Source organism: Vicugna pacos, chromosome 11, assembly GCF_048564905.1.
Source record: "Vicugna pacos chromosome 11, VicPac4, whole genome shotgun sequence".
Classification (NCBI taxonomy): domain Eukaryota; kingdom Metazoa; phylum Chordata; class Mammalia; order Artiodactyla; family Camelidae; genus Vicugna; species Vicugna pacos.
In genome coordinates, this window is record NC_132997.1 from 74,759,843 (window position 1) to 74,781,717 (window position 21,875).

Genomic DNA, 21,875 nt, shown 5'->3' on the forward strand with positions numbered 1-21,875 from the left:
ATCTCTGTGCTCCACTAAAACAGCTCTACTCAAGGCCACCAGTGACCTTCTTGCTGCCAAGTCCAGTGGTCATTTCTCAATCTCATGTTATTTTACATGTGAGTAGGCCTTGACACAGCTGGTAAGGCTCTGTTCCCAGGTTTCTTGCTTGGCTCCAGGACACCACTCTCTCTTGGGTCTCCTCCTACTCTGCTGGCCACTCTTCTCAGAATCCTTACACCTTCCCAGCCTATAAGTAATAAAGTACCCAGGATTGGTTCTTAAACAATTTTTCTAGCTATACTCACTCTCTAGATAATTTTATCTAGTCTCTTGGTTTTAAATACCATTCATATACTGGTGACTCCTGAAGTTATATTTCCAACCCTCAACCTCTCCCCTGAACCCCAACTGCCTACTCAGATGTATAACATGTGTATCAAACTTCAAATCTAAATCAACTAAACTCCTCCAAAACTCTATTCCCCATCCCTACTCAGCCCTTAGTCTTCCTCCCACAGTAATAAGCAACTCCTTTCTTTCAGTGGCAGAGACTTCAAAACTTGGAATCATCTTTACCTCTCTTTCATACTACACCCTCCAGTCTATCCCCAGATCCTGTCAGCATTACCTCCAAGTTATATCTAGAGTCTGGCCACTTCTCACCACCTTCACTGCTACTACCCTAATCTAAGCCACCATCACGTTTCCCCACTTGTAAAGTGGGAATAATAAAAGGATAATAATAACATTTAATTCAAAGGCTAATTGTGAGGATTATGTAAGATAACATATGTACAGTATGTAGAATATGGTCTGGCACATAGTGAGTGCTCAATAAATGCTAGCTATTAAAAATGAAAGGTTTGGAGGGAAGTTCTGAGGGATCTTTGCTATAATGTGTTTTAGGGGCAATAAACTATCCTAGGATATTAGCTGAAATGGAATCGTTAAAGGTGTGATCATAACATTGTGATTACGTCGGAGAATGCCCTATTCTTAGGAGATGGATGGTGAAGTACTTAAGAATAAATCTTCACAATGTCTGTCACTTTCTAATAATCTAGGCAAATATATCTCTATGTTTCTGTATCTTCTATCTAGCAAATGTGACAAAATATTAACAACTGTTGAAGCTAGGTGGATAGTATAGTTTATTGTACTAGTCTTTCAATTCTTCTGTATGTTTGAAAATTTCAAAATAAGAGGTTGAGAAAAAGAAGAGAAAGGACCATAGAAATGGTCTAGTGAAGCCCAACACTCATTTTACAGAAAGAAGCTCAGATGTGAAGTATCTGCCTGAGGTCATACAGCCTGAGCCAGAACCCAGGTCTCCTGGCTGCCCATTGCTCCCTCTGTGTGGGTTGTTGCTGTTGACCCCAAGGCAGCAATGAGCTGCAGAGAACACACCCAGCTTCCCCTCAGAGACAAGGGGTATTATGGGTGTGTAAAATGGCACCTGTGTTGGTATTTCCTTTTTGTTTATTAAGCAAATAGAAAGGTCATCTGGTTGGAAGGCATGATGTCGAAAATGTGAAGAAGGCACCAGGGCCAGACCTGCCATCCTCACAGAGTGGGCATACCAGTTTGGCACCATCTGCTTGTGGTTTTTAAGTGGCGGTGGTGGTGTGTCTGTAAACTCTGGGATTTCAGAGGAGAGAGGAAAGTGTAAGGGTTGGGGGCAGCGCCAGGAAAAGTAACAAGGAAAGATTGCTTCAATTCTGGAGCTCCTTGAAGGAGGAGACCCCAGGGTATCTCTGGGGATGAAAAGTGGGCACATATTTAAAGAAAGGAAATGATTCTCTGCAGTCTGCAGCATCCTTCTCTAGCTAATAGGCTTCAAGGCAGTGAAAAAGAGGTAAGGTAGAGGAGGGAACGTCCATGTAAGCTTCGGAAATGGGGCACAGAGAAGAAACGGAAGAGAAAGAAAAAATACAGAAGAGGCAGCCTGGGTCACGGTGGGGGAGGGGTTGAGGAGAGGGGTGTTAGAAAGGTAAAGAGGCCGCACCTGGGGGCCTGCGAATGAGTCGAGGACCGTCAGCCTTCGCAGGCTGGAGTATCTTGCCCCAGAACCGTCCGGCTTCTCTCTTCTCCGGGTCTGGAAGTCTCTGGAGGCCACAAAGCGAGGGCAGGGCTGTTGGCGCTCTTACTAGGGGGAAGGGCAGGCAGGAGAGGCGGAGCCTCTGGGCCGGGCGGGAGCGGAGCCTCTGGCCGCGGGCGGGGCTCCTCTCCGGCGGGCGGGCGCCGGAGTCTGGGGGCCGCGGGTTCCCCCTCCGGGTCTGAGGAGGCGCCTGGCCCCTCCCCCCGCCGCCCCCGCGCCCGCCGCCGCTGTCAAAGATAAACCGGGCCGTTCCCTGCAGGAGCAGCAGCAGTCAGCGATCAGGCCCCGAAGAGCCTCGGGCGCGGCCTCGCCTCGCCGCCCCGGCGCCCGTATCAGCACCGCGGACAGCACAATGACGGTCGCCAGGACCTAGGCGCCCTCCGGCCCACCAGCCCACAGGCGCCCGGGCCCGCGGCGTCCGCATCAGCACCGTGGACAGCGCCCCGGGCCCCGTTTCGCCGCCGGCAGCCCACCTGCTTCCCGAGTCAGCACCGCGGACGTCCCTCCTCAACGGGCCCCGCAGCAGGCTCGGAGAGGTCAGCGCCCCCGGAACATGGCCACCGAGGTAGGGGGCGAGCACTGGCCCGCAGGCAGTGCCCGACTGCTATGGGGACACATCCTCTCTAGGGGCGGGAAAAGAAGACAAGAGGGTAGGGTAGGGTGGGGTGAAGGATGATCGGTAAGGTGGGATGGGTAGTGTCCTGGGTCGAGCCAGAGGGAAGGTGTAGGGGGCGGAGTGGCAGGGTGGAAGAGAGGGGCTCCTTATTGGAGCTCATTTCACCCCTGTCGTGTCAATCTTCCCCATCTGAGTCCCGAAGCTGCCTGCACCACTTGTTGGCACTAGTAGCAGGGTTGCTGGGGGTGGGGGGTGGGGTGGGGTGGAGGTGGGGCTGGGCCTCAGGTGGGATTTCTCCTTCCCATGGACTGCAAGCCCTGAAAGCTCCCTAGAGAGTTGGAGACGAGCCTGAGCCTGTTTTAGGGGAGGGAAGGCGGCTGGCTGCTGTTGCTATGTGGTGCATCCATCCAGCTTCTGAGCCCAAAAGCCTGGCTAAGAGATGACAGACTTACCTTCACATCCGCATTTCCTCTGCGGGGGCTGGAAGGAGGTGTAGGGCAGGAGGGGACAAAGAATCCTCAGGTCAAAACCCCAAATGGTTGGTTTTAATGCCCTGCCTGCACCAATCTGCTTTTGCATATTACCCTTTCTTGCTTTCACATCCCTTCTGAGTTTCCTGTACCAGAAGACTACATTTCTCTTGTGTCTGATGGGAAGAGCTGCCTTCTTCAGGGTGTGCCTATAGGTATGTCACCTTCAGGGGACTTGAAAGCTGAACCAAGGACCTATTGGCTGAGGGCAGGATCTATATGCAATGCTTAAGAGATCAGGAATTACCTCCTCTACCCACTCATTTCACAAGAGAAAGGGAGCTCTTTATATTCCCACTTTATGAGTGGTAAAGTTAACACATGAAGGGGAGGACCTATTTGATACTTACACAGCATGTCAGCAGCAGAATGGAAAGTTTCTTCTTTGAATTTTGGAGTGGAAACCAGGACACCAGAGTCTCCCCAGTTCTGACGTTGACTTCTTTTGTGGTGTTTCCCCACTTCCAACCCAGCTGGAACACAAGCTGAGGGGAGAGCAAAGGCTTTTGAATGATCCAGCCACTGCCTCTGGGCATCCCTGTGAGCAGCGTGGCATCAATACCAAGTGTTACAGTTGTTATTCTGCTGTCGTCACCACCACAGAATGAGGTGCAATTGCTGGGCATCATTCGGCTTTCTGGCGAGGCACAGGGTTAGCTAGGATAGCGTGTCCCCCAGTACCCTGTGAGGGGGTAAGCCCTGAGCAGACCCATGGAGCTTAGTTTCTTGGGTGGAGGGATTCAGAGTGCTCAGAAAGTCCCAAAGATACTGAGAAGAGCAGGAAGAACAAAGGAGAAAGGGCCAAGGAGCTGGTCACCTTCCAGACAAGGCTGCCAGACTGCAGCAGAGATGCTGCTGATGTACGGCAGAAAGGGGAGACTTCAGCCACATGGGCACAGTTGGGCCAGCAGTGTGGACACATCTCTGATGTGATCTGACAGATTCCAAGAGGCTCTTCTATCCCAGCATATCTCTCTCTCAGCTGTGAACCTGCTTTGGTTCACAGATTCCAACCAGCAGGCTTACATCTCTAGGTCAAGGCAGTGTTTCCAGGAGGCTGCTGTTGAGTGTATATGACTCTCCCTGGGGAGAGGCTCTGCTCATAACGCTTCTGTGAATATAGCACTTTCTTGTGTACAAAGTGCTATCATATGTGTGATCTCCTTTGGGTCTTAGAGCAACCCTGTGAAGTGGGCAAGGATGGGTGTCATTATCCCTAATTAACAGATGAGACAACTAAGGCTCAGAAGCTTGCCCCATCCCTGTGAAGGAGCCAAGGAAGGCATCATTATCCCATTTTACAGATGATACAACTGGAGTGCTGAGACTTATCTGAGAAAAATCTGGCTAAAAAGTGGCAGGGCCAGGACTAGAACTTAAGTCTTCTGCCTCCCTGGCCAGTGCATTAACTGCTGCATCCAGGTGTATCCAATTAGCCAACAGTGTTGCCCAATAGAGAGTAGAGGACCAGGGGTCTTGATGTGAGGCTTTGATGGGGAGGGATGCAAAGGAGTTCAGGAAGGGTTGGCATGTGGGGACTTGGGCACCCTGACTGGCCTGGCTGTTTCAGCTTGAGGGCAAAGGGACAGAGGAATGTCCAGAAGGGATGAGGGGCCGAGGACAAACATTGCCCATTTGCCAATTTGGCCTAGGGTGGATTCTGGCGAAAGCACCGAGGGAGGAAGCCTCAGCTGTGCCAAGACACAGGACGTTCACATTATCTGGGCTGCAGAGTGAGTCATTTTCCCCAGGCTGTTTTTACTGTTTGGACTGAGTTAAGATTACCAGGAAAAACTTGTTGGGAGAAAGAAAACCTCCTGCCAAGCTCCTGTGGCCGTACCCTTAGGATTCTGAATGGGAGGTCCTCAGCTCCAACAGAAGGTGTTTTGAGAGGAAGAGAGGGGAGAGAGAGAGGGAGGGAGGGAAGGGGAGAAAGGAAGAGAGAGAGAGGAAGAGAACTGAGAAAAATTGGATATCCCTGGGTCCCTGGATGGAAGGCATGGAAACTGTATCTTTCTACTCCCTAATTTCTGTTTAGGAGTTAGCATTAGGGGAGGGGTGTGCGTGAGGACCTCAGAGGAGGGATGAAGCCTCTGGAGCCATACACTGACCTCATTTGGAAAACTGTAATGAGCCCATTTCCTGTGTGACAGACCTCCGTGAATGTGTGTCATGGGAGCAGGGTCTGCCCTGGAAACCAGTCCAGATGGTAAGGACAACTTGGAGATGCCTGGCTGGGAGGGGTTTCTCCAAGTAGTGGAGTTTGGCCCTTAAAGGATTTTTAAATGCACCTAAATAGCATTATCCAAGCAGGGTGCTGGCAGTTTGATCTCCGAGGCACAGAATGAACAATGAGCAGACAATGGCCTGGGCTGGGGCTCTGGTGCAGACTGAGGAGGAGGAAGGCCGTTGTGTCCAGGTTTCCATCCCGACTTGGCTGCCTGTGACTCATGATCCTCACTCCTCCTCCACTCCCCAGCCAAGGAGCATGGTGTTGGCTTATCAGCTGAAATCTTCTGATTCTTGAGTCTCAAATGCGTCCTCTGGAATTAGCTGGTTTTTAATGAGGATGGAGGCGTGGGCCAGACGGGCCTCCTGTTTGTCTTGGGCAGACCGGGCCTGGGAGTGTCATCTGCATTCCAGGGCTTGCTCCTCCCCAACTCTGCCAAGTTGACTCTTTCAGATGGACAGATCTCTAAATGTGAGCCCGGGTACCCGCTCTCCCTGCAGCCTCCTCCTCCCTGCCACAGTGCAGTTTGAAAATTGGTGCCAGCAGATCTCACCACTGATTTTCTCTTTCTTCCTCATGCAGTGCCTCTTGGTCTGGTCCTTACTCAACTGCCAGCCACTAGGGGATAGTGATGGGACAGGGGAGGGTTGAGGAAGGTGAGAAGTGGGTGAGAAGCCCAAGGGTCTGGGTCATTTAAGAAACCCTAGGGGAACTGCTCAGGGGAGCCACCCAGAGGAAACACAGAAGCTGGGGCCTCATAGAGAGGTGTGTGCATATTCTGAAACCCTCTTGTGGGATTCCAGAGAATCATGGGTCTTGGCTGAAAACCTCTGCCAGCTTCGTGAAAGCTAAGTAGCTGGCAAGTGGCCTGGACTCTGGCTTAAGCTCTAGTCCAAGGGGCCCTGCCTTGGGATTCCTTGTTCAAAGGTCCTAAGCTGGCAGTTCTAGGAATGAATCTGGTTCACAGGTGTGCCTTATTTGGTCTGCTCAGTGTTTATTAAAAAAAAATTTCATTGGAAACATTTTAAAATCTGGATATTTATTATTAAGGAAATCTGGATTTATGGCTTCTCTTAGAAAATCAGAATTGTGGCAACCTGGGCACATATTCTCACCTGGCAATAGTCAGCTGCTTTCTTGAGACAGGGTGTGAGCTCTTTAATTAGCCCCAGTCCCCACCTGGCCCACTTACATGCTTAGGTCCTGTAATCATTTGCATTTGTAATCCCTGAAAAGGCATCTAGAACGTCAGAGCTGGCAGGGGCTTTAGTAATTATGTAGTTCCAACTTCTCGGTTTCTAGTTGAAGAAATGGAGGCCCAGAGAAGGGAAGGCTTCCCCAGGGTCACGTGGCCAGAACTAGCAGCCAGGTTTTCTGCTCCTAGGCCAGTGGGTCATCTTTCCACCAGCACTTTGCAACTCAGCCACCATGGATGGAAAGAGCCAGGAGACCCTGCCTTGCCTTAAATTCCACTCTTCACTAACTACATTTGAGTTTGTGATGGGTGTGCTGTAAGTAGATCTGGGAAACTAAGGCTCTGGCATATAAAGTGTGTCTGATACTGTCCTCTAGCAACTTCTCAAGACCTCACGAACACTCTCCAGGGAGGGAAGCAGATCCTTGGTCACCCAGAGCCAGAACAGTGTGCTAAGGCTCAGGATATTGTTGGGTTTGGAAAGGGAGTTGACCCCTCCCACTCTGGCTACTTGAGATCCCATGGAGAAAAGCCAAGGGGAAATGGGACTGTATTATGTAAGGCAGCACCCTAAAATCCTAATGACATAGTACAATAGAGGTTTATTTCTTGCTCAGTAAAGTCCCAGACAGGTTCCTGATCAGTAGGTAGATCTCCTCCAGGCAGTGATTCAGGGACCCGGGCTCTTTTCAGCTTGTGCGTCCATCACCTTCAACACATGGCTCCGTTGGTTTCTGTGGAAGGGGAAAGATCAGAGAGCAGTGGCCAGTCTTCATGAGCCAAGCCTATGCATGACGTTTATCATTTCTGCTCACATTCCATACAGTCATATGGCCACACCCACTGCAAGGGAGGCTGGGAACGAATCCATCTGTGTGCCTGGGAGGAAGAAGTGGCTGTGGTCAACAGCTAGCCAGTTGCTAGAGACACATACCTTCATGGTAGCACACAGTGCACATGTGCATTCAGGCACAGACAAAGGAGGATATTGGAGGGGAAGAAGATGAGCCCAGGTCAGAATGACTGAAGCACTGTTCTTTTCCTTTTTTTCCATTCTCACCATCATTTTTCTTGGATTAGACCCACGTTAGTTTTCCCCTGGACTAGTACAGAGCTAGTCATCCTTCCATCTGGCCCCCCAACCCCAGTCATGCCCACTTTCCATGCACCACTCACAAAGCTGCCAGAATGATCCTCTGGGGGCTAGGGGAATCCACCCTCAAGATCGACTGGCTCATGTAAGTTGGTTTAAAAGGGTGCGGAAGATCACATCCTCTTCCTTTTCTTTTGAAAATATAGCCACATGAAACCTTAACCAGACAGCAGACACACCGATGAATAACTTATTTATATTACCAAAGCACTCCTAATTTTTCCAAGTTATCATAGGATCCTACTACATGTCAAGGGGACTCCCTCCATTAAAACCTTGATTAGAGAAATCGAGGGCCATTAAGGCTACAGGAGCACTTACACATTATTTCATCCAATCACAACAGTTTGGGATTGCACTCTTATGCAGAGCAAAATTCACCTGGATTTAGGAAAGTCTTGTTAGGAGTCTCTGATCTGCACCTTTCCAGGACCTTGATTTACCTGTTATCTGCTCCTACTGCCCTACTGACAACCTTTCTCTCATTACTTATTCTTTCCCCAGCTTTTAAGCAAGTTTAAGTATCTTCCATCTTAAATCCTCCCCTCCAGGAGAAACCTGTCAAGCTCTTTGTGATCTAACCCTTGTCTCCTCTGTACTGTCTCATCATCTACTGCTCTTATCTGATCTGCAAACCAACTTCAGTCTTGCTGAAATCTGCCTCCGGTCATTGGGGTAGACCTCTCTGCTATCTCTGTTACTTTGCCTAAGCATCTCTGTCTGTCTGGGTTGCCTTTTCTTCCCTCCTCTCCCCACCCCCACCCCCTACCACCGGTAACTCCTTTATGACTCCACACAGACCAGGAAGCCTTTTCTGAGTAAGCGTTTCTGGGTAAGATGTTACTTCTCTGTAACATTCATCACAGTCTAATTCTTTATATATTTACTTGTCTTCCTCCCTGGAGCTCACTGACTGTCTTTTGCTCAGCATCCCCAGAGCCTGGCAATAGTAGGGACTCAATAAATAAAAGCTGAGTGACTGAACAGATTCACCTTAATTACACAGGATGAACTGGCTGTGTTCACTCTGCCTTTGGGGCTTGCGCTCCACGTGGTTCCATTGTCTGGCATATTTCATCCAGTGGGATGCTTGTCTCAAACGTGGGTGATGGAGGCTGGGAGTGGAAGAAAGTGGCCCTGTTCATCTGTGGAATTGGGCCCACTCCCCTCAAACACTACAGTCTGTGTCAATGTCAAGTGGGCAGATGTGGACAAGGGACAGAAGTCACTCCACTCTTTTCTACCAGGGCAGGAGATTTCTTTAGTTTCTGGCCTCAGCCCACTTTAGCCACAATTTTCTCTGAGGAATTTGGACATCTGTGGGCCTCTTCTCTCCTGCAGTGAGAAGTACTGGACTGTGGAAACGATCCATGGCATCTCTGACCTGGGCCATAACTTGGTCTGAACCCCCATCTCCCTCTGAGTTCATGGGCGCTTCAGGTCCTCCTCTGCCTCACATGCTCCCCTCCTCCAACCCTGCTGTCCATTCTGCTGGGTCCGAGGCATCAGTCTTGTCCGGGGCTGGGATCCCCAAGCTAAGGCCTGACCAGCTGTGAATGTTTGATACTTGCTGAATGAAAGAGTGAAAAGCCCCTCCATGCATGCGTGTGGGCGGGGGAGGGGAGGAGAGAGAGAGAGAGGGAGAGAGAGAGAGGCAGCAGGATCTGGTCCAGCCACCAGGAAGTGTCTTCCTCTTGTTAAAATTTGTTCCTGGCTCTGTTGGTGGTTCCAGAACCTCTCATTTTGGCTCAGCTTTGGCTGTCCTCAGGCTTTTTCTAGATCTTTCTGGGATAGCTAGAGACATCTTCTGGGGTAAACTCCACAGGTATGCTTCCTGTGGCCATCCTGGAACACTTGTGGGGTGGCCGACTTGTCCTGGTTTCCTGGAACTTTCCTGATTCTAGCTCTGAAAGACCCACATCCCAGTAAACCCTTCAGTCTTGCACAAAGCTACAAGGATGATCACCCTGAGCACGTGTCTCCTGTACGTCTCCCCAGGTCCACAATCTGCAGGAGCTCCGGCGAAGTGCCTCGCTGGCCACTAAGGTCTTTATCCAGAGAGACTACAGTGATGGGACCATTTGTCAATTTCAGACCAAATTCCCCCCAGAGCTGGACAGCCGGGTAAGGATATCTTTTTCTAAAAGTGGCACACAGGAAGTGATGGAACTGAGGAGCTTATTAAAAATATATATATATTTTCAGTATAAAAATAATACAGAAAACAACTTGCTCAGCTACTTCACACAGAAGAACTAAAAAATGTCCTTAACATTGACTTTTTGTCGCTGCCTAGAAAGTTGGAGCTGAGACAACCTCAGAGACTTTCTGGTCAGTGGCTCTCAAATTTCAGAGAATCACCTAGAGAGCTTGTAAAACAAATGTAAATTCCTCTTACTGGATGATATTAGGTGTCATCAGAGATGCTGAGTCAGTTGCAGGACTGAGTTCAGGAATCTCTTTAGCGGCACTTCTCAACCCCAGCTACACATTAGCATTTCCGGGGGAGCTTACAAAAACCATGGTGCTCAGGCCACACCCACAGTCAATTAGAGTGTCCGGGATGGGACGCTTATAGGTCCTGACACAGGCAGATCTGAGTGGGTTTGGGAAGGTGGAGTTGGGTTGGCTTTTGTGCTAGACCAGCATGGAAGGTCCCTAACCTGTGTGATGGGCAGTTCTGATCCTGTGGGGGTGAGTAGGGAAGGGGGGTGCTCTGAAGTACATAAAAAATGAGGCAAGAGACACCCTGACACCTGCTGAGCTGGGAGCTGATGGGCTTCCACTCCAGGCCAGCAGTGGAGGGTGCATGAGGAAGAGCACAGACTCAGGGTGGAGCTGTGGAGCCTCGGCCACGTTCACGCAGGACCCAGCAAGTATTTACTGAACACCTACTATGTGTTAGGCACTGGGAATGTAGGAGTGAACTCATGGTGCTTATTTTCTATCAGAGGATACAAAATTTTTTTTTAAAGGGCAAGAAAATATATAGTAGCTCAGGTGGTAACAAATACTAGAAATAGAAGACAGGAGGTCAAGTTCAGAGAGGGAGCTGGGGAGAAGATGGTGGTGGGGGGATGCTGTCGGATAATGCGAATCCTGAGGGGAGTAAGGGATGAGCTGGGGTGGGGGTGTCTGGGGAAACTACTGCAGCTGAGGATGCAGGCGCAAGGGGCCTGTGGTGTTTTCAGGAAGCAGTGGGCATCAGTGGGGCTCAGAGGGTTCACAGGGCCAGGCCCTGGAGGGACTTCTTGGATTTTACTTGGAGAGAGATGGGGAGCCTTGGGGAGCTCTTGATCAGAGTTATGACATGATCTGACTTTGCCAGGCCCACTCGGCTGGGCTGGGAGCAGGCAGACCAGTTAAAGAGGCCAGAGATGATGATGGTCTGGATCACAAAGCAGAGCTTCCACTGGTCCTCACCTGTACAACGGGGGTGGGCATCATACTTCCCTGATAGGATCGTTATGAGGCTTAAATGAAAGAATACCTAAAAAATGCCTGGCTTAATAAATGTGCTTGATAAATATTAGCTATTATGGTTATGGATGCCAGCAGCATAGCTTCTCAGTTGTCCAAACACACAGGGCTATTGTGTTCTGGGTGACCTCTTGGCTGGGAGGAAGTGCCCTCTCCTGGAAGGACATTCCTGAGGTCTCACAGAATCAGTCTCTTGCTGTTGGAGCCCCATCCAAACATGGAGAGTCCCTACCAGTTAGGTCCTGAGCTCTCCTGTAGCCATCACAGTGGTGTGTGTGTGTGTGTGTGTGTGTGTGTGTGTGTGAGAGAGAGAGAGAGAGAGAGAGAGAAAGAAAGAAAGACAAAGTCACTGGAATTCCTGCCTGATCTGCTGTATAAAATGTTCATATCGAGGATCTCATGGGAGTTTCCTGTTTCTAAGGGGGGCCAAGTACTCATTCTTAGTTCATTTTATAGGTGTGGAAACTGAGGGTGGAGTAGTTAAGCCATTAGCTCAGGGTCATACAGCTTGTTGGTGATCAAGTCTGGATTGGACCCCAGGTCTCCTGACTCCCAGTCCAGTGCTCCATGGGCACTTGCAGCCTCTCTGGTCGTGACTGTGCGCTCCCTCCCAGCCCCCCCAGGTGGCCCCACCACTGCATTGAGACCCTCCCTCCCTCCTGTGACTGTGCACACTCAGGGGGGCTGACCTCTTCCTGTCTCCCTGTCCCTTTCTCCCTCCAGATTGAGCGGCAGCTCTTTGAGGAGACTGTGAAGACCCTCAACAGCTTCTACGCGGAGGCCGAGAAGATTGGGGGCAGCTCCTACCTGGAGGGCTGCCTGGCCTGTGCCACGGCCTACTTCATCTTTCTCTGCATGGAGACCCACTATGAGAAGGTGGCTTCTCCCCACACAGCCCCGCATCTCCGCCCCTGGGGCTCCCATGCGTCACCTTCATCATCAACAGGCCCCTCTCCTTGCAGGTTCTCAAGAAGATCTCGCGCTACATCCAGGAGCAGAATGAGAAGATCTTCGCCCCTAGAGGCCTCCTACTCACAGACCCCGTGGAGCGTGGGATGAGGGTTGTATCCTTTCCGGCTGTTCCGTGCAAGGGCACAAAGTTGCCAACAAGTGGGGCCCCTGGTGAGGCTGCCAGGAGAGAGGGCCACCCTAGAGGCCTCTGCTCAGGGTCACGGATTTCCTAGGAGTCACCCTCCCCCACCTTAAGTTATTGGTGCTATTTGTGAATTTTAGGATTTGCTTATATTGAGCTGCATTCAATCAGTGCTTAATACATGCCAGACATCATATTCAGTTCTTTGAAAGTATGAATCCATATACTTCTCATTAGACCCCTATAGAGTGGGTAACTCATTATTCCTTTTATAGCTGACCCTGGCTCAGGGCTGCCCGGCTGGTGAACGCCAGAACCAGGGTCTAAGCGCAGGCCCACTCTACACTACCAGGCTGCACTGCCCCTCAAGGTATATGCACATCTCCACAGACATGCATGAACATGTCCACATTCACATGTAACCCTCATTGAATCCCATGTAGCAGGTCCCTTTCACAGATGAGAAAAGTGAGGCCTCCATGGGAGGCTGGCCCACCTATGGGTTCTAGGTCTGCTCACTCCATTTGGTCAAGGTGCACACATCCTGCCCCTCAGTTAGCAGCAGTGAGAGCAGAATTGTTAAAAAATAACTTTTACTGGGAAACTGAGAGAAAAAAGAGTAAAGAAAACACAAATCCCAGAATCTCATGCTTACCAAGCCCAGGGAGAGGTACTTCTTGTCACGGAGCCTTCACTATGCCAGGCCTTGAGTTCAGTGCTTTACATGCTTGATTTCATTTAATCCTCACAATATCTCAAGATTCTATTATTATCCCCATTTTACAGATGAGATAATTGATGGGGAAGTGATTGGTCTATGGTCACATAGCTTAGAGAGGATGAGTTGAGATTTGAACTCAAGACACCCAAGTCCTCCCACTTCCTGTGCATTAACACCCTGTCCTGGGCACATCCGTGTCCTGGGATATGGTAATAGACCCACTAGAATGTCAGCTGCTGGTCTGGGCTCCGTGTCTCTGAGCAGAGTGAGCACAGGTGCGAGGAGGGGCTTGGGTCTCGCTCCCCAGGCCCCTGGGTCCTTACTGTCGAGGAAGCAGCACAGCTCTGCCTCCCGTTTCCTGCTGGCCTCCATCAGCCGGATCCTGTCCGCCCTGCCTGGCAGCTTGCAGCCCCCCTTAACGCCACCCCAGATCGAGATCTCCATCTATGAGGACCGGTGCAGCAGTGGCAGCTCCAGCAGCGGCAGCAGCAGTGGCAGCGGCAGCAGCAGCGGTGGGGGCGGCGGGGCAGGGGCCCGGTGACTGGCCGAGAGTCCCTGCAGGGAGGTGTACGGCTGGACTGAGGGCCTTGCAGACCTGCGGCGGCTGCGCTACCAGAGCACCCGCTTCTGAGTCTTTCTCTGGGCCCACCCTGCTGCCCAGGGCGGGAGGGAGGGGGACCGGCCCTGTGTTGCCTGGCGGCCATCCACCCATGCCCCCTGCCCTTTGCCCCCTGGCAGGATGGTCCGGTTCCTGACCTGGCTCTTACCCAGTGGGGCTGGTCTCGGTCACACAGAGGCAGCAGGTCTTCCAGGGGGAGGCTGGGGTGGGGACAGCACAATTTGAACAACCCTTTTCCTCTGCAGCTCCTCCCCCAACACCCCAGGAAAGGATCCAGGTCTGTCCCGTAGAGAATTCCCATCCTGCATGATTCTTCACCCCAAATCCACAGGCCTTGCTCCCTCGGGGCCCTGCTCCTCATGGCTGTCTCCCAGCACCTGCTTCTTCTGATGCCACCACGGGGCCTCTGCCTGTCTGTGGTCCTGCCTCCACTGAATCCCACGTCTGGAGAGACAGGAGCGGTCAGCCTATGGGTGCTGTGTGGAGAGCTGTCCAGCCCCCTCCTGACCTCTTCTAGATTGATGGTGTCCCTGTCCTCCACCCAGAGCCTGGAGGCTATCTTGGCCTTGCCAAGAGGTGTCCAACTCCTGTGACTTTGCAGGCCTCCAGGTGTTATGTGGGGTCCGGAGAAATGCTTCCTGGAGAGATGCAGCCTTGGAGGGGGGGAGTTGAACCTCCAGAAATGAATCCAACTTCCTGAGATTAGAGCCTGCATGTGTGTGAGAATGAGTGTGTGTGCACGCAAGCACGTGTGTGAGTGCACTATGTGCACGAATGCACGTGTACGTGTGAGCGCAGGTGTGCATGAGTGCACTGTGAGCACACGTGTGAGTGCAGGTATGTGTGCGAGTGCACTTGTATGTTCCCCTTCCTGCTGGGACAGGGACTGCCCCTCTCTGCAGCCTGTCACATCTTCCCACGGGATGGTCTGTGGCTGCGTCCCAGTGTGGGTGCAGCCTGACTCCCTGTAAATAAATGTTCTGATGCCCCTTGCCCCTTACCTGGGACTGCCAGCTTGACTCTTCTCCCTGGCCTCTCCCCGACCTGCAAGGTTCTCCTCACCTTCTGACTCTGCTGCGTACATTCTAACAAAAAGGAAGTTAAGGTTCCAGGAGAGCAAAGCCAACCTTCCAGGGCCTTCTATGGCCCACTCCCAGTCCCCCGTAACAAGGCACCAGGGCCATGAACACTGCATACTCTGCCCGCCCGGGCTCAGGGGCCCTCTAAGTCTGTGCGAGCAAGGTTTCCTTGGAAGGTCAAAGGAGATGCCGACCCGCAGGGGAAAGGCAGACTCCTTTCTTGGAAGGGGGGTCCGGCCAATGAGGCCCTGGCTGCGGAGGCCCAGTGGGGCCAGTGGGAAGGAAGCAGCCCTGTCCTGGTGCCTGAAGATGGACAGGAGGCTGCCTGCCTCAGCCAGCAGGAGGTGCTAAAGTGGATATGAAAAACCAGCCACTGCAGGGAGCTTTCTGGAACCAAAGAGGGCCTAATTTTCTTTTGGACATGGTAGTGTAGGAAGGTTCCAGGGAGCTGGAGAGGGCTGCCCAGCCCCTGAGTCTAAGTGGGTCCCCCAGGCGAGCTGAAGCCCAGGGAGCTCGACCACAGCCCCCTGACCCCGGCCTGTGCCCACCCTGGCCCACCGTGTGGCTGGTGTGCGTCTTCCGTGGCATAGCTAGGCACAGGCGATGCCGTGGCCTTCCGTTTTATTATTTCTTTTTCCAATAAAATGTCTTGCCCAGCTTGAGGCTCTGTGCTGCTTCTCTTCCTCATGGCGCTGGGGTCCAGAACTCTGCCCCAGGACCACAGTGAGGGGATGCTTGGCTCCCCACCCACCTCACGCTGAGGAGGCGGGGCTGAGTGTCTTCCTGAAGAGACAGTGCCCTGACACAGGCAGGATGGACCCTGTCTTCTTGGAGCTTGTAGTCTAGTGGGGAGGCAGACACTCTGCATCCTCTAACCTGGAGCCTTTATGCAGCCCTTGAAGCCTTGGGTAGGGGGAAGAGGCTGGACTGAAAGCCAGGTCAAAAGTAAGTCATGAATTAATTAGATATAAAGCCATTTCTTGAGCTCTTACCCTGGGTTGGGCCCTGTTAAGGGTTGGATCACACAGGTCACTCAGTTCTAAAGAAAAGTATGTGGGTGCTAGAACCTAGCAGGGTTGTGTCTTGGATTTTATGAAATTAAATAACACTTAATGACCACCTACTATGTTCCAGATACTTTGCTAAATACATATGGCAGAGGTGTGGAAGGGGATTTAAAGATCATCTAAATGAGGCAGTATGAGGCCCAGAGAGGATGAGTGACTTGCCCCAGGTCACACAGCTGGTCGACAACTGTGCCAGGTTTAGAGCTGAGGTCTCCTGACCCAGCGCTCACTCTGACACCATGGAGATGACACCCAAGTGGAAGTTGCCTAAGGCTTCAGGGTGGCCAGGGTCACACACAGGTCTGTGGGCCCACAGAAGATCTTACCAGACTCTGGGGACAATGGCTCCACCTCTGGTGGGGGCTTTGGGGGTGTCCTCTCTGAATGGGACTCTGAGTGGCTTCCATGCTTGTATTTTCTGCTTCTAAGAGGAAGCTGGGCCTTTGCCTAAGCATGAGGCAAGCTGGACTCACTGACTCTGCTCAGACCTGGGGTGTGTGAACCTTGTAACAACGGAGCTGTTTTTTAACGTGCGAGTAGGTTCATTCTGTCCTGTTTGCAACCTTATTATTATTAGTAATAATAAACAATAGTAGCTAACACTTATTTAGGACTTACTATGTGCCAGGCACTAGGCTAAGATTCTACATGATTCATCATTCAATCTTCACAACTCTCTGTGTTATGGACTAGCATTCCCATTTTACAGATGAGGAGACTGAGGCTCATGAAAGTTCAGTAATTTGTCCAAACTTACACAACTAGAAAGTGGCAAGCTTGGTTTTGTCTCATCTAAACTGTGGGAAAGATGATATAAGCTTCAGAGACCCCGTTAGCCATCCTAGGGTGAGGATTTGGCAGATTCCCAGGGAATGAATTGGCATGGTGCCTGGGCTCTGAGGGGGGGCTGGTACTTCCAAGCCCAGGGCATCATGGGAGTATGGGTGGTTCTGCTCCTCACGGGGCGTGAGGCCCACAGGGGCAGCTTGGTGAGGGGCTGATGGGGGAGAAGCCAGGTGAGGCATGGCTTCTCTGCCTGGCTTTCCTCTGCTGGCTCAGTTATGGGGAAGAAGCCTCTCTCCTGGGTCCGTGGCAGCCATATCCTTGCACACCCCTTGTCAGCCTGGGACAGGACCCATCGGGCCCTGGGAAGCAAAGGAACCTCCGGGCAGCTCTGGGCTGCTGCATACCCATCACCACCTCCTGATTCCGATTCTGTGGTCTGGCTTCCTTGGGCCAAAAGCAGGGGGTGTGTGAAAACCACAGGGTTTACAGAAGCTCATGGTGCCACTGAGAGGCAGAATTGTGTACTGCACCCTCAGAGCAACTCAGCTGCTGGGAAACTTCTCTGTGACCTCAAAACCAGCAGCTGCTCCCACCTGCAAGGACTTTTCTGTGGCTTCCAGGGGGCACAGTGCAAAGATGGAGTCCAGTTGGTGGTGACTCTCTCCTGACCACCAGCCCCTGGGGTGCTGCCTTTCTCCCGGAGGGTCTTTTATCCTGGGAAACCCTACCCCGCTTCTCCACAGCTCTGGAAGGACTTACAGTGAGGACGTTTCTGGCAGGAGGCACCTGGTTTGGGCTTTACTGTTCCATGGATGAAGTCAGTGCAAAGAGCACCCTAAGTCAGACCTGAATCGGAGCTCCAGCTTCGTGACAGTAGCATATGGTAGAGACTCCTGGAGCTTCAGTTTCCCCAGCTGTAAAACAGGGATACTGATACTTTACAGAATTGCCTACACTTGTGTTTCTCATCGTTGGTCGTAATCAAAGTCACCTGGGGAGCAAGAAAAACTGCTGATGCCTGGTCCGATTCCCAGGGACCCTGATTTCATTCTTCTAGGGTGCAGCCTGGATATCAGGAGTTTTTCAAGTTCCCCTGGAGATTCCGGTGTGAAGGCAAGGTTGAGAACCTCTGGTTTTGACAGCACCTAGAGTCCATGAGCTTTTCACAGACCTCTGACAATGCCTGAGACCTGAATGAAAAAGTGTATTGGTTCCACGAATAAAGCCAGACATAGAATGAGTGTGAACTCTATGATTCCCCAATAGCAAATTCTAATACGGGCAAAACGAATCTATCGTGTAAGAAGTCAGGATGGTAGCTGCCCTGGGGCGGGAGGGCAGCAAGTGGAAGGGGGCCCGATGGTCCATTGCTCCAGCAGTTAGACAGGTGTACTCACTTTGAGTCCATTGAGCTGTTACACTTCAGATCTGCATATTTTCTATATGTATGATGCATTTCAATAAAATTTATCAAGAAAGTTTATTTGCTCCAGAATAGGAAAAGAAAACACAAAACTGAAATGAATGTTTTATGACATGATTACAAAATATACATTATGTCAGTCAACTGCAGTTTGACTCAGCTAGTATGTGCGCGTGTCTGTGTGTGTGTGTATGTGTGCGATTGTGGATTGTGGGTGTATATGGAAATGTTTGATATGATTTTAAAGGGGTGGAGCCTTTAAAAGAGAAGGTCCCTGGTACTGAAGGAAATCTTAAAACAGCCCAGGTTTCTGCCAGGAGCTCTTATGCTTGACCCCCAGCACTTGTATGCAGAATGATGTACCTTTAGGGAAGGGAATCCATAGCTTTCAGCAGATTCTCAAAATGACCCGCCCCAAAAGGTGAAGAACAACTGGTTTTGAAGTCAGTGACAAACTAGCTGTGAATGTGCCTGGCATGAAATAAGTGTTCTTTCCCTCCTTTCAGAGTCCAGCCTTCCAAGGGTTCCGTATGACCCTTCTCAGGCTGATTTGGGAGGATTTATTCTCCTGGTGGTGCTGAGGGCAGACTGTGCTGTGCTCACAGCTCTTCCTCTGAGGCCATTTAAAGGGCCTGCCACTTCAGCATCTTCTGGACAGAACTTAGTGTGCACCACCCTGGACTCGTGGTTCTGACTGGGATGATGGGGGAGGTGGAAGAGTCTGAAGGGAGTCAGAGGGCTGGACCAGTCCGCGGACCCCCAGTCAATCACTTAACCACACCGAGTCTCAGCTTGCCATTTGTAAAATGAATGCATTGTGAGAACACGTCTTTGTAAATGATAATCTGTTTCTCTAAGATATAACGTTATTGTTGAAATTACACTACGACCTCATTATACAGTGGCCTCATGCTAGAGATTTGTCTACATAAAGGGTCCACCGATTCCCTAACGTATGCCAGGAATTCAGGTACACTGTTATTCCACTTCATTCTCTAGCACTCTGGTGGGTGGTTATATTTGAATTTTCATTTTATAGACGAGGAAAGTGGATGGTTAGGTAGCCTGATGAGCGCCCACAACTAGTAAGCATCAGAGCAAAACCTGAACCCAAGTCTTTGCCCCGAAGCCCTGCCCTCATTTGGCCACTGTGTGTCACAGTCAGACAAAAGGCTCCGTCCTACCTGGATTGACCCATGAAGACAGATTCCCGACTCAGAGAGAAGCACGTGGGCAAATGCAGACACAGAAAAATTAGATCTGCAGGGGCACGAAGGGGCTAGTTATTTTGGAGTAATTCAAGTTATTGATTTCCGTAATGGAAAAGCGACTGGGGACCAGCTACCACCTGAGAGCAATGCCGCGCAAGGTCCCCAAAGGGGAAATGTTATACACAGCTTACAGCACCTTGTGGATGAGGCTGGCCTTCCTCCTGTCCCAGTTCCTCGGTGAACTCTTGGGGGGCGGGAGTCCGTCTTACTCATTTCCACCACCTTACTCCCCCGCCCCAAGTGTCTGTCGCAGGGTCTCACCCTTGGCAGGTGGACGGGAAATGCAGCCCATCACAGGCTGGCAGGAAGAGACAAGAACACACAGGTGTGAAATCCTCAGGCCCCTGGGGCAACGTGCCGCTGAGAAGCTGCTTAGGCAGACGCAGACACAGACAGGTAAGTGGTTGCCGAGTGACACCACTCAATTGCAAGTGGTCACTGAATAACTCAATCAAAGCGTGACTGACCCCAGGCCACCCCATGCACTGGGCAGCTGCTTTCAGTAATGTTGCCCTGGCCGTGATCATGTGGCTCTGCTCATGATCTTCACCTGGGAGAGGAGGGGAGGAAGTGTGTATCCTGACCCCACTCAGCCCTGGCCTGCTGCTCCTGGGCACCATTATATTGAGGTGGGTAAATCTTTGTGGGGCTGAGTGCTTTGCCTGGAAAGGCCGGGCCTGGGTCCCTAGAGGGTGAACTACCATGGGTAGAGGGATGGAGGGATGGACAGATAGATGGATAAGTGGATGGATACAGAGAAGATGTGCACGGGGAGATGACTGATAGATCAGAGGTAAGGGAGAGGGCTGCCTGGCTTGAGATGGATGCTTGCAGACTGTGGAGAGGCAGGTGAATGGATGGGTACGGATCGGCCCTTCAAAGGGAAGATGCTGTGTAACTGGTCCCCAAATGAACTTCGCATTTATAACTATGAGTGATGGTTGTGTCTTGTTGGGAAGGATTCTTACAGGTCTAACGTGGCCCCAGTTAATGACTTATGGATTATTGCAAAATCAGGCACTGCGAGAAGTGAAACCAGGAGGTTAAAGGGCCTGAACAGATTTTATAATAATATCCGCATTTTGTCAATCTGGCCCTTACATGCTCTATCCTGGTGAAGCTTCACAAAGGCTCTATGAGGTTGTTATGCCTCCATTTTCAGTGGATGAAGAAACTGAGGCTCAGAGAGGTGAAATAGCTTATATATGGCCACTTAGAGTGGGGTACCTGGAATATAAGCCTAAGTCCATCTGATCCCAGAGTCAATTTAAGAATAGATGGAAAGAAGGAAGGAAGGAGGGAGGGCTGCAGGATTTGGGGATCAGCTCTCCAGAAAAGACCATAGCATTTGGCACATGAGACACCCTGTGCATTGGGTTAGGCTTTGAGATGTCCTGGCTCCCTTCTTCCTCTGTCCTCTCTGAGTCTGCCTTCAAGGCCTATACATCTGCGCCTGGGGACTGGAAAGTGCAGAAAAGGTATACATGAGGTTTGCCTTCTTCCCATTTGGCCTAAGCTTGTCCCTCTGCTCTGGTCCCCATGAGCAGTAGGGGAACATGACTGCTTTTCTGCTTCCCCTGGAGCTCTGCACCCAGGTCTGGGGCCAGGGGAGGAGACTCAGCACTTAGAATTTGGCGGTGGGGGGGGCATTAAATGATTCTGGGGGATAAGTCCTTCATGGCTGCTCTGGGTCTGGCCATGAAGAAGGACAATGAGCCACCTTTATGGGAATTATTCTGGGCACCTTCTGGCAGGCAGGCCGGCAGGCTGGGATCATGAGGTTCTGGGCAGGACTTTCTGGGAAGAGGTGGCACAGATTCTCCTTCTGTCCCCACCCTTGTCCCCTATGCTGCTGGCCCTGCCCACAGCTCCCTTTCTCTCAGCCGAGCAGGACCCTCTCGGCACCAGGCACCTCCCTGCAGCTCTCTCATCCCGGCTGTGCTCCATGCTCCGAGCATGGTGCCTGGATTCACTTGGTGGGCACCTCCCCTGACTCCGATTCGTGTCAGCATGACGGAAAGAACAAACACTGTCCCCCACCCCCACCATATTTCTGAAATGGTTGATACAGTTGTGCTTCTGAAATACTTTGAGTTTTCGGAGAAGGCGGCACAGTGAGGAAGAGGAGCCCAGGCAGGAGTCAGTTTCCCGGTGAGGCTGTGGTCCTTGGGAAAGTCACTGCTCCTTTTTGAGTCTCAGTTTCCACATCCGAGCAGGCTGGGGCAGGACTAGATGATGTCTCAGGTGCCGGATTTAGTGATCTAGGATTCTGTGATTGTTGAGGGCTGAATCCCCAGGCCAGTTCACTAGTTCCTGGTGACCTCTGCTCTGTGAAGCCCAGTCAATGCCATGCCCTCCTTGCTGGGTTTACTGTATTTTATGACTATTCTTGTGGAAAATGGCCCTGCGTGAGAACTAAGCTGAGCCCTTCAGCACAGCCCAGGCCCCAGGAAGGATTGCTCTGCTCCCTCATGGCCATTTTCGGTCCTGAGATCTCTTCCCTGAGAAGCTGTCAGCTCCTGTGTCCTCCAC

The 21,875-nt window shown here is 51.3% G+C and overlaps 1 protein-coding gene across 2 annotated transcripts; it reads left to right on the forward strand.

Moving 5' to 3' along the window:
* The first annotated feature begins 2,339 nt into the window (after positions 1-2,339).
* Positions 2,340-13,715, forward strand: GOLGA7B (golgin A7 family member B). 2 transcript variants are annotated; one of them, XM_072971724.1, is made up of 8 exons: positions 2,340-2,645; positions 3,309-3,381; positions 3,700-3,835; positions 4,879-4,959; positions 9,803-9,928; positions 12,008-12,160; positions 12,247-12,348; positions 13,529-13,715. In XM_072971724.1, exons 3-8 carry the CDS (start codon positions 3,737-3,739, stop codon positions 13,637-13,639), a joined length of 672 nt encoding a protein of 223 aa, XP_072827825.1. In that variant the 5' UTR covers positions 2,340-2,645; positions 3,309-3,381; positions 3,700-3,736; the 3' UTR covers positions 13,640-13,715. The 2 variants fall into 2 exon arrangements, with proteins under 2 accessions (XP_072827825.1, XP_072827826.1); XM_072971725.1 differs by lacking the exons at positions 3,309-3,381; positions 3,700-3,835; positions 4,879-4,959.
* Positions 13,716-21,875: the final 8,160 nt, after the last annotated feature.

Bases quoted from the DNA above. Each gene is read 5' to 3' on its own strand.
- GOLGA7B (XM_072971724.1), top strand. From the start codon at position 3,737: ATGATCCAGCCACTGCCTCTGGGCATCCCTGTGAGCAGCGTGGCATCA. The intron at 3,836-4,878 runs GTGCAATTGCTG...AATTTGGCCTAG, and splicing joins CGTCACCACCACAGAATGAG to GGTGGATTCTGGCGAAAGCA. The intron at 9,929-12,007 runs GTAAGGATATCT...TTCTCCCTCCAG, and splicing joins CCCCAGAGCTGGACAGCCGG to ATTGAGCGGCAGCTCTTTGA.